This window comes from Larimichthys crocea, chromosome III (genome assembly GCF_000972845.2).
Source record: "Larimichthys crocea isolate SSNF chromosome III, L_crocea_2.0, whole genome shotgun sequence".
Lineage (NCBI taxonomy): Eukaryota > Metazoa > Chordata > Actinopteri > Sciaenidae > Larimichthys > Larimichthys crocea.
The window spans coordinates 14633124-14648831 of record NC_040013.1 but is presented as its reverse complement, the minus strand read 5'-3'; the positions used below and the strand labels follow the sequence as shown (position 1 = coordinate 14648831).

Below are 15708 nucleotides of genomic sequence, written 5' to 3'. Positions count from 1 at the left end.
AGCTGTAACATTTACTTGCCTCCTTGTCTTTGCACCCAACCTTTGGAACCATTTCACAGACACTAATCTCCCACAGTTAAAACAAACCCCTTCAACACAATAACACCATTGTGTCCATCATTAGGCCAAGCCCAGTAAAATAAAGAATTATATCTCTGATATTTTACTCCCAAGTTATCACTAATGATGATGACTAATGATAATGATGATAATGACTTATCATTCCACCTACACAGCAAACATTACTTGATCATTATCTTACTGTGTCAGACTGAATTCATAAAATATAAAACTGGATTTAATGTAATGTCATTCTGAGGGTTTAATCACCTACCCACTTGAGTCACAATTGATCTTACTGCAGGTATGGGCTGTATTACACTGATTGTTTCATGTGCAGCATTTTGAATTTTTGAATGTTTACACTCTTAAATATGTCTGCAAATTTAGCTCCTAAAATAAGAAGCTAAAGTGAAGTGTCCTAGAAATCCTTGGGTTGTATGAAAGTAGGAAAAAAAACAATCACTCAACGTTCACTCATTTGCATTATTGCATTTCATGGTCCTCCTCAATAGATGGAGTTGGTTCATACTTCACGTAATGACAACTGAGCTCTCCAAGATAAGATAAGATAGACTTATTGCATAGACTAATGCTCTCACACCAGGGAAATTCACTTGTCACAGCAGTTTGTATGCACAAGGTAGATAAAAGATTGCTCAATAATATGAAATATATAGAGAAAAAGGTCATGCTGGTGTTAAAGAGTCTGATAGCTGTTGGAATGAAGGACCTGTGGTAGCGTTCCTCTTACATGTACGAGTAGCAGCCTGTTGCTGAATGAGCCCTCATTTCCTCTATGGAGCCAAGGGGCCAGTCCAGCACAGAGCTGACCCTCTTGACCAAATGTATTCCTAAATGTATTGAGTCTCTCTTCATATATATAGAATAATACTGATGCCATCACAGTGTCATAGAAGATTTTCCACAGAGTCCTGCACACTGCACACTCCTCAGCAAGTGGAGAAATCGTTGGCCCTTTATGTACAGAAGGTCTATGTTATCATCATCTATCTCATCATAATGAATCGAATTGTATCCCATGAGGAAGACTGTAAAATACTGCAGAAAGCTCTGGAAAAATCTAGTAAATTAAGAAAAAAATATCGCTAGATTTTATTCTCATTGCATTAAGTACAAGTACTGAGACAACGAAATGCAGTTTAACATCTAACCAGAAGTGCAAAAAAGGCTGTGAAGTGCACAGTATGTACAAATGTATAAAAATATATTAATAATAGAAGACATAAATTTGAATTATGTTGTAAGATATATACAGTATTAATAGTAAGGACTTACACTAAGACATTACAGCTTGTGTAGCAGCACAATTATGATATAAATGGAATTATTGGTGTAATTCTACAGTACCAGTTAATTAAGCTGAGATATATTGTTTCTGCATAAAATACACACAGTTCATTGATTATTAAGTACTTAAAATTTGTAACTGATTGGACTGTGTTAGAACTTGTTTGGACCTTTAATGATCCCAAATGACGGGAGTTTAGGGGTATGGCCGAGAGGTAATTAAGCCATTTGGGCAAACAGAGAGAGTATATAGATTTTTATTAATCTGTAAGTGGAAAAGATGTTTTGTATCACCTTATTGACTTTAAGTAAAGAATTTTAACTTTACAAGTGGCCTCCTGGATTTTTGTGGATTTGGATACGGATGAGAGGGATGATAGAGTGTCAAGCTATGGCTTCACTAGATAAAACCCAACATCAGGGGTACTAACATTTTAAATATGAAAAAATTACCAATAAAAGTTACATACACTGGTTACAAGCACTGTTCTGTAACAATTTTGTTTTCATTGTCACAATTATCAAAACGATAATGTCAACAAATCTAAGCCAATCAGGCGTGAACAAATCTAAAAAGCAGTTCTTCCTTTCTTTCACATCTGAAGTCAGATAACAAAGAATAAATTGTATGGAACACGTTAAACTTGCATAAAGTTGACATAAATCTGAACCATATGTTCATGTTAAACATGACTTATTATGTGTAATGCAAAGTCTATTAACATTTAACTTTTATCACTCTTGCTCTTACTAACAAAATCATTCAAAAGTAATAATTTGTGGTTAAAAGGTTAAAATACTTACCAAATCAAGCCAAATCTTCCAGCCACACAGTATCTGACAATCCTAGCAGGCCATAAATAATATATTATAAAAGTGAAGCTTCTTTGGACATCCATGCCCTACAATAATTAAGATAAAACTGTGGATAAATCTTAGATAAATTGGTGTTTTGGTCCTTTAATATTGGAGCTATGGCCTTATGGTGCGCTCTCGCTGATTGGTTGGCCTCTGCTACGTCAGTCAACCAACCAGCGTCGCCGATGTTACAGGGTGTCATTACGTAGGGAGGCGTGTGTGTGACATTTGCTGCAAGGGGCTAGTTTATGAACAGCTAGCTGGGCAAAAATGAAGAACTACGGGCGGAAATAGAGAATATTTTTACCTTTAAACAGCAGAGCTGACGTGTGGGTCACACTCTGCGTTTGTAGCCACGTTAGAAAAGATAGTTTACATCAAATGTAGCGTCAGAGAAAACTTCCTGTGCGGCTAAACACGTTGAACAGTAGGCTAACGCTTTCTCTTAAACTTGTGCAGTAAATGTGCGGAGCTCAGCTTCAGCTCTGCTGTCCTGACATGTCGGTAGCTGCGCTCAGTTTGTGTGTTTCTCGTGTTATATTATGGGTGGACATTAGCGCTTAAAGCCGACTCGGCTGACTGCGGTTTGCACACAAGGTTAAAATTAGCTTTAGCCAGCTAGCTCCTCACTCCTCCTCCTCCTTCTCCTGCTCCTCCTGCTCCTGCTGCTGCAGCTCTCTCACTTTTTCTTATGCTGACTTGTCAGGCCAGGTGTAGTGCTCAAAGTAGGCCAGGTGTAGTAGTGTGGGACAGATAGGGTGTCGCTGTCTCAGTGTGTAGTGGGACTGTCTGCTTCAGGGATTTTTCTTACTTTCAGTCAGGTGTGTGAGTGATCATGCTGCTCTCCTTGGTGGTGCACACATACTCGCTGCGGTATTGGTTTCCAGCCACGATCATGCTGGGGACAGCTCCAGCTTATCTGCTGTCATGGGGGGCTTGGCGTTTACTTTCAAGTGTTTTACCAGCGAGAGTGTATCACAAGCTGGACGACCGGTTGTACTGCATCTACCAGAGCATGGTCCTCTTCTTCTTTGAAAACTACACAGGAGTTGAGGTGAGGCGTCCTTCACTTTGCTGCACTGATTTATGTTTGTATCTGTGTTTAATTAAGGAACTGAAGGGTGTGGCGGTGGGAGGTGCTGCAGGCTTTGAATTTGCACGTTAATATGCACTTCCTGTGCGTTTCATTTCATGCATTTTGCAGCTTTGTATGTTTGGTAAAACCCCTTCAAATAAAAGCTGGAGTCAGACACTCAGAAGCTGATAAACACGATCTTGATGGACCAGATGTTTTGCAAGAAGTTCTGCATTCTTTTGCCACTCCTTGCACGCTTGTTCTTTGTACGTGACAGCGTGCAGGAAAGAAACAGCGTTGGTGTTGTAGCTGGTAAACCAACATTTGCCCTGTCCCACCAACTCGAGGCCACATGAGTAGATTTGTTTAATAAATCCTTTTGGGTTTAGCAGAAAGCTGCAGACTATCCCTGATGCAGTTCAAATATATTTAACTAAACAAAATAAATCCTTATCTTTATCTACGGTGTTGCTGGTGTCTGTAATATCTTTAACCTGCTTTCTCCGCAGATTGTTATATATGGAGATATACCAAAGAAAAAAGAGAATGTCATCTACCTGTCTAATCACCAATGTACAGGTAAAACATTTGCATGCCCTGCTTTTAAAGTTTCAAAAGAAGTAAGTAAATATCTAATCTCTACCCATGGCTTTCCTTCTAGCTGACTGGATCATCGCTGACATGCTCGCCATCAGGCAGAGTGCTCTCGGCCATGTCAGATACGTCCTCAAAGACGGACTGAAGTGGCTTCCGCTCTACGGATGGTACTTCTCTCAGGTAATGCAACTGTGTGAGTATTTAAATGCACTTTCTGTAAATGTGCATTGAACGTGAAGACACTTTTCTGCGCTGCTGGTTCCAATCAGATTATGTTCCCCTTTTAGCACGGAGGAGCCTATGTGAAGCGAAGTGCAAAGTTTAATGAAAAGGCGATGAAGAAGAAGCTCTTCACTCAGACTCAAGCTGGGGCGCCAGTAAGTATGTTCTATAAATGTCCTAAATTAGCCTCTTGACTGCACAAGTATTTCCTCTTTGAGGTGGACATACTGCCTTCCTTCAAACACATTTTTCTGATCATTACAAGCTTATTTTTTAACTTTCACCACTTAAAATAACCGCAGGGTTTGCTGCAATAATACCAAAATTCCTTCTTGGCCTACTTGCCATTAGGATGTTGCAGTGAATAGTTTCTCAATGTTTGTGTACAGAACCACTCGACAATGCCAGCACCAATGAAATGAAACGGATAATCAGATATTGGGATGCAGGAAGCTTCAATTGCATTGTGTGTGTGCTATTGTGTTAAAGGGGCTTGTTTTTAATCACTTTTTTGGATTTAGCTGTGGGGGATTAGTGTGTGTGTGTGTGTGTGTGTGTGTGGTGTTGTGTGTGAGAGTGTTTTTAACAGACGTTGTCCTGGTGACCAGAAGGTAACCTATGAAAGCTGTGTTGTTAAGTCCAGTGGTAAAAGTTAAAGTAAACAATTCGGTTTAAAAATTCCTGAAATAAGACACAGAGGTTAGAAATAAAGTGAATTATATGTGAAATGAAACTTGACCATCTGTGTAAAGTATCGTATAAACTGTGAAACAAATTGCTGGAGTAAAACTCGTCTGTTGATTCCAGTAATTCACAAACATTTTTTAAAAAACTGCTGCTAAAATGTTTCATTTGCAAATGTGAGGAAGTTGTAAAAGTTCTAAAAAGCCTCAGTGTTTTCAGGAAGATGGAAAAGTTTTCAGTTAGTGATTCCAGTTTACATTCATAACTCGTGCTAATGTTTTCAGAGGGTGACAACTTCTTGGTAATTGTTAACCTTTGATAAAACACAGCAGTGTCGCAGGGAAGTGTGTGAAAGAGGAACAGATACCGTTTTAAGACCTCAGGATTAGATTGAGGTTCACATCACCAAAACTTCAGTTTCAGTTACAATCTGAAAGAAGAAGCTGATGATAACTGAGCAAAGCTTTCTTTCAAACACCGTCTTACTGTCACTGTCTTTCTCTCCCAACAAATCCTGCAAATGTTTTCATCCGTGCAATAAGAACCAACACTCAAAGACTCTTTCATTTCACGTGTTTCTCTCCCCACAGATGTACCTTGTCATCTTCCCGGAAGGAACTCGGTATAATCCAGAGCTCAAGAATGTTATCGCTGACAGTCAGGCTTTCGCTTCGAAACAAGGTACCGGACATGACAGCAACCATTTACTGCTCTACTGCTGCATACTAATTCAGCACAGCCCACTCAGTCTGTAAAACAGCTGAGTAGGTTTGTTTTGTGACCTCATGTGCAAGCTGCTAATGAACAAAATCACTGATTTCAAAGCTTTAAGTTTAGATTGTGCATTGTTGGAAGAAAGAAGAAAGATTTTTTTTTAAAACAGACCCAAAAACTCATCTGCATTGGATTAAAGTTCAACCCTTTTGTTGAAGTATTAATTGATAGAGCTTTGTAAGCTTCCACCAAAATGGCTTATTAAATATCCCAACTGGTGTTGGCTCAAAGTTTTAAAGGGTTAAATGGACTCGCTGCTGCTCACTCGCATAACTGACAAGACTCTGTTTGGAGGAGGTTTCTCTTCTGGTTATTTTATCAGAATGAAGAAGTGAAATTAACAGACTTTAAATGTTGATTATATTTAACTACAGTGTGTGTTTGTTTCAAAATAGCTTTAACATTTCACACCTAAATAAATGTGTTGCATGATGATTATGGTGCTTTTCGTGCAGTGTGGTGTAAAGGTCAGCACACAAACTGCATCCATTCTGCAGAGATTAAGACTATCTGTGGACCACAGCTCTGAATATCACCTTCCCCCATTAATCCAAATAAATCGCTCTGGAGAGCCGACGTGTGCACATGACATTATCTGCTGTCAGGGAGGTATTAGTGAGCAGTGGGTGCTGCCACATCGCCAACAGACTGTTGCAGTAACTGACCCAAACACAAGCAAGCATATGTATATTATGTCTTCATTCATAGACCAGCAGGAAGCTCCATTAGTATAATTTTAAACACTATACAAACAAAAGTACTGCTACACTTGTATTATGTAGACCGGTGTGTTTTATTCACATTAACCTTCATGTAATCTGATTAAATAACAAATTTATTATATTTGTTGTGTCATCTCCATAGGACTGGCTGTCCTGAGGCACACACTTACACCCAGAATGAGGGCATCTCACATAGCCATCGACACCATGAAGGGCCACCTAGACGCTGTGTATGACGTCACCGTGGCCTACGAGGGAACGCTGGACCCCTCCGGTCAAAGAAAACCTGCGCCGTCAATGCCAGGTAAGCAGACATCTTTTTAGACGTGTGTAGGAATGTCAGGTAAGCTTTTTCATGAAGGAAGAATGAAAGAAGAAAAATGAAATTGAGACAGACGCCTTTCATTGGCTTCCTTTATTCAACCTGGTCTCACACTGTGATCCGTACCTGGCTATCTTATCTAATAGAAAGGTGTAAACTCAGAGGGCACATGCTGCTGGGATACATCTGGAAGTGCAAGCTCACCTCCAGGGGAGTAAATTGTGAAAGTAGAATCGGTCACCAGTCGCCTCCAGAAAGATCTATTCTGCCAGTCATCACTCAGTTACCATTCAATTTGCCAGCTTAGACCCAATTTACACCCGGCTTTGGAAATGAGATCTGTGCATGCTTATTGTGATCTGAATGGGATCTCATCAGCCAACTCCACATCTGCAGGATATGGCTCACATTGTGATCTCAGCTAAGTGTAAATTCAATCTCTACAGCTATAACTCTTGATTTAAAGATGAATGGCGCCCGTTGATTGCATTGTCCTCCCTTCCACTTTCAGCGTGCCGTGTTCATTGACAAATCCACCAGCTCTGTCTGACTTATTTGCATATTGAGATTTGATCACGGCGTTGGTAGAATCAACAAAAAACTGTGAAAATTGTCAGCACAGTCTTCCCAAATATCAGCTTCCAAACAATGAAACCTTATTGCAGTAATAGAACATGCATGTGGATAGCAGTTTATTTATTTATATTAAAGCAGGAGATAAGATTTGAAGCCGTCTGCCTCTATTTTCTTCTAATCATTGGACCCGTAGACACACAGGCATTGTATTAATGTATTGTATCAACCGTGCGACATTGCGTCTGCCCCCTCAGTAATTAATCACATAACAAACATTACCTATTAACAGCCGCGTCTTCCTGTAGACAATATGACTCCGTGTTTTGGAGTTTTTGATTATTCTGTGTTCCCGGTTGTTCTACAAGCACTGTTTGAACATTAAGAAGAAAAAAAAAACATCCCGTTTCAGTCAGGAATAAACATCGATGTGTTCCTAGCAAATTGAACCAAGAGAATAGAAACACATTCTTCTCATCACACAGACACTTCCTGGTCTCATGTGGTGAAGGTGACTTTCGTAATTTCACAGGGAGCAGGAAGTGACTCGAGGCTGCGTTCACAATGCAGCTACGAGATTCTTTTTGTTATTGACGTTCTTTTTTTTTCACTCTGACAAATGTTTCTCAATAGTATGAACATTTTTAATCAGTTTACTGATGATTCCACTTATAATAATGATGGAGCCTGGGGTTTGTGTTGTATACAGTATGTGACTTGTATAACGTATGTGTGTGAGCTAGAAAAATAGACTTCATGTTGAGATTTCTTGACTATATTTAAGCTCTCACTGTGAAGTCAAAGTCAGGGATCAGTCAGAGAAAAAGTGCATGTTTTAACATGATAACACTACTGCCCAGAATCGCTGCAGAATCCAGGATGAATCCATTTTAAGTTTCAGTTTAAACACAGTAATATCTGGACTTAATGTTGCGGCGCTTTGACTTCGTCTTGTCATGACTGGACAAAATATTAAACGGAGCAAATTATGCTGCACGACCACAAAGCACTGTACATTTCCTGAAAGTCATTCAATTATTTACAGGGATTGACCAATAATTGATCAATCATCATTAACAGGGACTGCACAAAACTCAATCATGTCATTTCTGTGGCAGAGGGAGGTTTAATAGCTGATTGCTCCAGAGCTGATTCTTATGAATAACGGTCTGCCATAATAGGACTGTTTACTTCCTCTGGCTATTTTCTAGGAATAATAATTTCCTCACATACTTCAAACTACACACAAAGTAGCACTTGTATGATTGAATTCTCTCTGCAGAGTTCATTATTTAAAGAATAAAGACATTTTTTTTGTTTTATCACTGACAATATGTCATCGTTTAACAGGCTGTACACACAGGGTGAAATGTTTCTTTACTTTAGGTTAGAACATTTTTACTCAGATCTGAACGGTGTGTTAATATGTGGCAGCCCAGTGCCTTGTGGGTGGCCTGTCACATGTAATTGATTGTACTGCTCTTGTTACGTCAGCAGTTAATCAATCCAATAAGTAAGCTCAGTTTTTCAGCAGAGCCAGTGGTTGTAAATGGGGGAAATCTTTTTAAATTATTCCAAAATGTCAGTGTGTGGTTTGTTTTTTTTTTGTTTTTTTGGTGGGAAGTTATAAAACTTTCATGAGAGAAAAATAGACTGGAAGAAACACGAATCTCTAATAAACGATCAGCCGTTAAGTACCTCAGTCAACAACCGAGTCAACATATTAAAGATTGTTTCTCTCAGATTTTTTAAAATGGATGTAGTTCAGGAGCCATTGTTTGTCGCTCCAGAACAAAGAGTTGATTTCCTTCATCAACACACACGACCTGCAGCGGAAGCTCAGCTTTCTTTCAGTTCACTCATTTATGAAAACACTTGTTCAGAACCTGAAAACAGCACTTAACCTCCTCTGTGTACGAGGAAGGAAGGTAGTCTTTTCTTTTTCATATGTTTGTGTGTCTCTCCACCTCGGCCTCCATCCACACCACCCCCGTCGTTCACAGAGTTGTCAGTATTTATTAAACCGCCACACATTACATCTGAAGGTCAATACAAATGTGTGCAACAGCTGATTGAGGCCCTCTCTCCACCACAGAAGCAATCTCTCGCTGCTGACTTCGATCAAGTTTCCTCTTTTGGCCGCAGAGCCAAGTTTCCTGATAATATTGCATGTTGTGGAAACAGGAACTTGGAGGTCTCTGGGGATACACGTGTAGCCTTGAGCGTTCACACTTGGTTACATTTTTATGTCTGACCTTCTCAGACACTTTGGTTTTCTTTCTTTGCTTAGTGTTCTGACAGTTTTAATGTGGCATGAGACTTGACACTGAAAACATTTATTTTAGGAACATTTATTTGGTGATGCCGATACTGTTTATCTGATTGTACAAATAAAGTACCACTCTTAACTTTCTTGAATTAAAGGGACTTGGCATTATCGCGTCATAGCAGCTCTAATCTATCACTGTCGCCGTGTGTTGATTTTAAGCGCTTACTCTACGTGCCATTTTGCTGAAAGGTTTTTCCTGTTTTTGTTTAGTCTCTTTTATTTTTTGTGTTTGACAGAATTCCTGTGCAAAGAATGTCCCCGAGTCCACATACACTTCGACCGTGTGGACATAAAGGAAATTCCTACAGAGCCAGTGTTTTTCCGCAGGTGGCTGCACGAGCGGTTCGAAATAAAGGACCGGTAAGTGTGCGTGAAGGGGAACAATTAATCATGTCGAAATTGCACATTATTCAATCAATATGTAAACTGTAGTGAGTGTAAATATATATACCTTTTTTTTCTTGAGGATTTGCTTCCACATGCCACCAGACCGGTTCAGACACAGATATGCATTTTAACACATGTATGACCCCTAAAAAAAGCAAGTAGACCAGTGGTTAGGCCACATAACAGGGGAAAAAAAATTAGCTTATCTAATTAATCTGATTAATGCGGTAACAAATAACCAAACAAAGAGGGCTCTGATGCTAAAAATAATCCAAATTCAGGTTAGTAACATTTATTCCAACCAAAATGGTGAGTTTTATCCTGCGCTTGAGTTCATAAGCAGTGTAGCAGCAGAGCCTTGTATCTTTCAGTAACACCAGCGAAACATAAAGATCATGTTTTAGATATTTTTTCAATAGTTAATATTTAAAATAGATTAATAATTTGGCATTTATTAAGCAAAAATGCCAAAACTTTAAAGTAGCTTCTTAAATATCTATGTTGCTGCATTTCTTTGTCAGATTATTGACAGAATGTCTTTTGTTTTTTGAGCTATTGGCTGGACAAAACAAGACATTTGAAGTCACCTTAGACCTTGGGAAATTGTGATGGGTAGTCTGACATTTTGTAAACCAAGTGATTGAGTCGAATAATCAAAAAAATAATTAGTAGATTAATGGATAATTGTTGCAACCCAAAAATCTATTTCTATAGAGGACATGGCAGAAAAACTCTAGAAACACTGGCATAAACCTGGCTTTATTTTGAAATAATAGTTGTCTCAATATATTGAGAATAGAGCATTAGGTAGATTGACATCCTCCACAGTGTGATTTGTGATTTGTCAGTATTTGTGCTGTACAGATCCTGATGTGAACTTTTGTCAGACAAACTGTTTTGTTTCACATTGCAGTTTCTTTTGTATTCCTTGTGCATTTCTAAGACAAGCCGAATTCCTAAGAGAGTTATCTGTCTTTTCAAAGGCTGCTGACGAATTTCTACGAGTCGAAGGATGAAGACAAAATATGCAAGTTCCCTGGGGAAGGCAAAACCTCTCCTCTGAACCTCTCTAAAACCCTCCCATCAGTGGTTATCTTGGGGGGACTGACACTGCCATTACTTCTGACGGAGAACGGCAGGAAACTGTACGTGAGAACCTGGGTTTACGGGACACTGCTGGGCTGGCTGTGGGTGAACGTTTTTCCTTAACAAAAACATCAGAGGCTGCCATAATGAGACGCACAAAAGACATGGAGAGACTGTGCCATTTTCCTGTATCAGATCTACACAAGGTGTATTCCAGATGCAGAGCAGCGTCTGACTAAGAGGCTCAGATTTATCCCACATGTCTGGCTCACTGTTGACCTTGAGCTGAAAGCTGAGATGCGGAGGAATGTTAAGCTTTTTGTGCTACTGGTTCCCTCATGTTGTTTGGATTTGCAGCCTGAAATGATGAGAAAACATGAGTGGATTTATTCAAAAGTATTACATTTCTCTAAATTTCCCCTTGATGAAATAGAAATATCTATATACTTAAAATAACCGCTCCTCCCCCTTCATAAGATTTAGCCAAAATTAGTATTCTTGCATGTTCACTTTCCCATCAGACATTGGCCAGTTTTAAAGCTCAAAACATGTTTAATGATTTCATCATCAGCTATGGTATGTAACTGACAGTGTAGTAATGATGGATCATTAATTAAGTTTTCTGACTCGCTGACATTGGCTGTAATGTCTGTTATTTATGCCAAGTTTATGCCATGTCAGGAGGATTATGCACTTTGCTCATTTAAAGTGATGTTTTTACATTAGTAGAACAAAATAATAGCATGCAGTCCTCTATAGTGTCTCATAAACATGACACCAGCTGCATTGTTTACCATAAATATTCATACTGACATCACTTTGTTTTATACTGAAATGAATGTAGCTGTAAGAACGTGTTAATTTATGCAAATGTTCTTTTAATTCCCAACACCCAAGAATTAGATTTTACTAATAGTATATCCTTTAAAGATAAGAAAATATATTGTAAATTTGTTGTCACTGATGATGCCACAGTGAGCTCATATGGAGGAATGCGTGTTTAAAATGTTCTACCAATGTGAAATATTGCTTAAATGTTAAAATGTCAATCTTTGCCAAAACCTGGTGTATTTGCCATGATGTTCTACAAGTGTTTTAAGTTGAGCAATACTTGTTTTAATGCCAGCTCTGATGACAGCAAAGCAACTTTATGTCCTTCTTTCCTTTTTTTTGGCCTGAATATGTTTAGAATTTGATCTTCCTTTTTTTTTTTTTATAACAGTTCCATAACTTTTTATATGCATTTGTTACTTTGAATACCATGTTACAGCTCACACAAAAGTATCTACCTAGTAAAAAAGCTGACAAAGCCATGTTAACAGTATATCACAGGTTCCTGTGCACTCAAAGCCATTTGTATTATAGTTATCACTGTATTGTGAAATGCACTGTATGTTATGTCCATTGTTGTTGTTTACTGTAATGAAACCATTGCATTTTCCACGAGTCACTTTACATACTCGCTGTTTTGTCTTCCTCTAAAGTTGGTCTTTCTATGTTTTATTCATGTTGATGGTACAGTAAATCTCATGGTTTTTACATGTCGCTCCAATACCTCACTTGAATAATCCTTCCTTGTTCTTAAGCGACCCTTGTCAGCCATTTTCTAGTCATTTTTATCCTGGCAAGATCAGACTGTAACTCATCAGGAAACTCTGTAGACAGTATTTAAATGCCAACGGATTTTGGAAATGTGTGCCTTCTCTTTGGAGGAGCTGGTCCTCAGCCCTCTCAGGGGGCCACAGTGGCTCTTTTCCACCACCAGGTGACTGCAACTCTGCCTGCTCACTGCAGCATGTGGTCATGTTGTCTACAGTTCATAGTGGCTTATTTTGCTCTAAGAATGCATTGATTTACACTTTTTGAGGAATATTATAAACTGATGAAACCTTTAATGTATGTAAGTTCTGGAAATAGGAGATCAGAGTGAAATAAAGTGGTTTTCTTTGGGGATGAGACAAGTTTTCTTTATGTCGTCTTACTGTACTTAGGACGCATTTACTGATCTTCTGTACAGGAGCTGAGTGGCCTGAGTGAAACATGCACACCCTAGAGGCCCTTATTTTAACTACACAGCTGCGTCAAATGAAAATAACCTTAATGCACTATTATACTCTTGTTTCATGTTTAGAAACAATCAGAGCTACAATTTTAAAGCGAGCACTTGAGCTGTCACAGGCAGATTATAGCCACATTAAATTAGCTGTTGAGTCCATATCAACCACCCATCTCCACAACCCATTTGCTGTGCACTGTGTATGTACCTTATCGCCTCCACTGTGGACGCAGCAGACTCAACATGGCAACTTTAGTGTAAGTGCATGAAAACAGAGACCAACCAGTGCTACAAAGTTCCAGAAATACTACCTGTAAATGTTTAAACATCTTGAGGTATAGAAGATTGTAGTATATTGTAGTTACATCTTGTGCTTTTTGTAAAGTGGGTCTGCCAATCCTTAAAGCAACCAGTATAGAAACGTTTAGCTCAACACAAAAACAGAGTTATTGGTAGGGAACTGAAGAATTATGGATTTCTGTATGTGATATTTACACAACAGACATGGCAGTTTCACTGAATAAAACAATACTCTCTCAGATAAATAAAACAAATTCACAACTAATGAGAAATTGGATAGACAGACAGACAGACAGACAGACAGATAGATAGATAGATAGATAGATAGATAGATAGATAGATAGATAGATAGATAGATAGATTACTTTATTAATCCCTGAAGGGAAATTAGGTCGTCATAGCAGTCCGATATATTTTAATACAATAAAAATATAAAAGAATAAAAATACTGATGTAGAAAAAATAAATAAATAAAAATAAAACACAGAATGGGACAAGGACACTTAAAAAAAACACAAGATAAATAGGTATACTGAATAATAATTGTATCTGAATACGTTGCGGGAAAATATCTATCTAAGTTTAACAGGTTATTAATTATAATATAAATATAAATGGGATTTGTTTTTGTTTTCTAAAACACTACTTTCCCACTTTATCAAAAGTCATCGAACACAACGAAATTGAAAAGGCGCATGCGCATGACGGGTTGCGGGCAGTAACAGGGAAGTGCCGTCACAGACAGAAGGTAAGCTGCTCTCCTGTCTGGACTCCAGGTATGTTATAAAACAAGACTAATTCAATAAATATATTGATAAAAGAGGTAACAAGACGTACTTTACATGAAGTATAATTATTTGCGTGCATACGCGTGTACATTTGTTTGTCTGCGCTCTTCCTCTGCTTCATAATTGAGTCACTGACAGCATCGCAGCGACATCTAGAGGTCTGTCAGGGTGAATGCACTCACAACAGAGGAAGTGTTATAAGTGCGTAGCGTCTATTCTAGCCAGGCTGGTTGTTTACAAACTTTACAAAATTATTAATTAATTTATATACTAAATTTTAATATTTTTTTAAATGTAAAGCTTGTTAAAATAAGACAGTGTGTCACTTTAAAGACTGTTTACTTCTTTGCTGCATGCGTTTGGATGTTTGTAATGTTTGCTATATAAAGTTCAAACAAACCCTGACACCCTGTGATTTGTGTACAGCTTTGTCATGGCAGTCGACTGGATTGGATTCGCCTATGCTGCGGCTATCGCCTTTGGGGGTTTTATGGGATACAAGAGAAAAGGTCAAAGACTGACACACTCGATAATCCTTCATATCAGCCAAATGGATTTTCATGCGTAATGTAATAATTAACCCTGATTATCATCCTATGTTTCCTCGTAGGCAGCGTGATGTCCCTGATGGCTGGTTTAGTTTTCGGTGGATTATCTGCATACGGTGCACTCAACGTCTCTAATGACTCAAAGGACATTAAAGTCTCATTGTGTGAGTAAGCTCAGTGTAATGTGCTGATTTTCCTGAGAATTGGTTGAAACATGCAGGCAGTATCGTATCATGATGTTTTCTTTCTTCCAGTGGCCTCGGGAGTCCTCTCAGTCGTGATGGGAATGAGATACAAGAAATCTGGAAAATTAATGCCTGCAGGCATTATGGCTGGGCTCAGGTCAGAGTCCGACTTGCTCAACACGCAGCAAATTTTCCAAGGATTGTGAAATATGTGACACACTCGTTGATTTGCCCTCTCTTTCTCACAGTTTGTTGATGGTGTTCCGGCTGTTACTACTCATCATAGTGTGACTGGAGGAACAACGCTGACCACACGGAGGTTTTTCTTTTTTGTTTCCCAATGAACATCATTCCCAGTTACCATACTAAAACTTTCATGTGACCAGAAACCTTGTAAAAATGTCCAGTGGGCGACAGATTTAAGATTAAGTGCTAATCTTATTGCAGTAAATCTGTTTTGATATATTTGTATATGAGCGTGTTTAGGAATGTTAATCACCCGATGTTAGATCAATTTTCATGTCCTATTATTACCACAGGTTTACACACTCAGTGTTGGCAAAACAAAAGAACAGTGAGTGAGCTTCGTGGGTGCTATTGTTTGTCCTGGCGAGGGTTCAAGTATACACTATGACATAAATTCAAATTCAAAAATATAAAAAACTTTAAAGCCTAAAACTTGTATTGACTGCTCATGTGTCTTCTAAATAGATTGAAGTTAATATGTTTGTGATTTTTGTAATACTGCAGCTAAATAAATGAATATGATTCTTAAAATAATGCTTCTCTTTTTGTATACAAGATGTGGTAATAGTCCAGATTTCCAGTAGA

The 15708-nt window shown here is 38.5% G+C and overlaps 2 protein-coding genes across 3 annotated transcripts; both read left to right on the top strand.

The window, feature by feature from the left end:
* The first annotated feature begins 2384 nt into the window (after positions 1–2384).
* Positions 2385–12956, top strand: agpat5 (1-acylglycerol-3-phosphate O-acyltransferase 5 (lysophosphatidic acid acyltransferase, epsilon)). The gene is made up of 8 exons (XM_010756220.3): positions 2385–3283; positions 3814–3883; positions 3966–4081; positions 4189–4278; positions 5398–5488; positions 6446–6607; positions 9764–9887; positions 10898–12956. The coding sequence occupies exons 1-8, from the start codon at positions 3065–3067 to the stop codon at positions 11121–11123; spliced, it is 1098 nt and encodes a 365-aa protein (XP_010754522.3). The 5' UTR covers positions 2385–3064; the 3' UTR covers positions 11124–12956.
* Positions 12957–14041: 1085 nt separating this feature from the next.
* On the top strand, positions 14042–15654 carry tmem14a (transmembrane protein 14A). 2 transcript variants are annotated; one of them, XM_010756237.3, is made up of 5 exons: positions 14042–14104; positions 14571–14653; positions 14755–14856; positions 14947–15034; positions 15126–15654. In XM_010756237.3, exons 2-5 carry the CDS (start codon positions 14578–14580, stop codon positions 15166–15168), a joined length of 309 nt encoding a protein of 102 aa, XP_010754539.3. In that variant the 5' UTR covers positions 14042–14104; positions 14571–14577; the 3' UTR covers positions 15169–15654. The 2 variants fall into 2 exon arrangements, with proteins under 2 accessions (XP_010754539.3, XP_010754531.3); XM_010756229.3 differs by having other exon boundaries at positions 14064–14132.
* Positions 15655–15708: the final 54 nt, after the last annotated feature.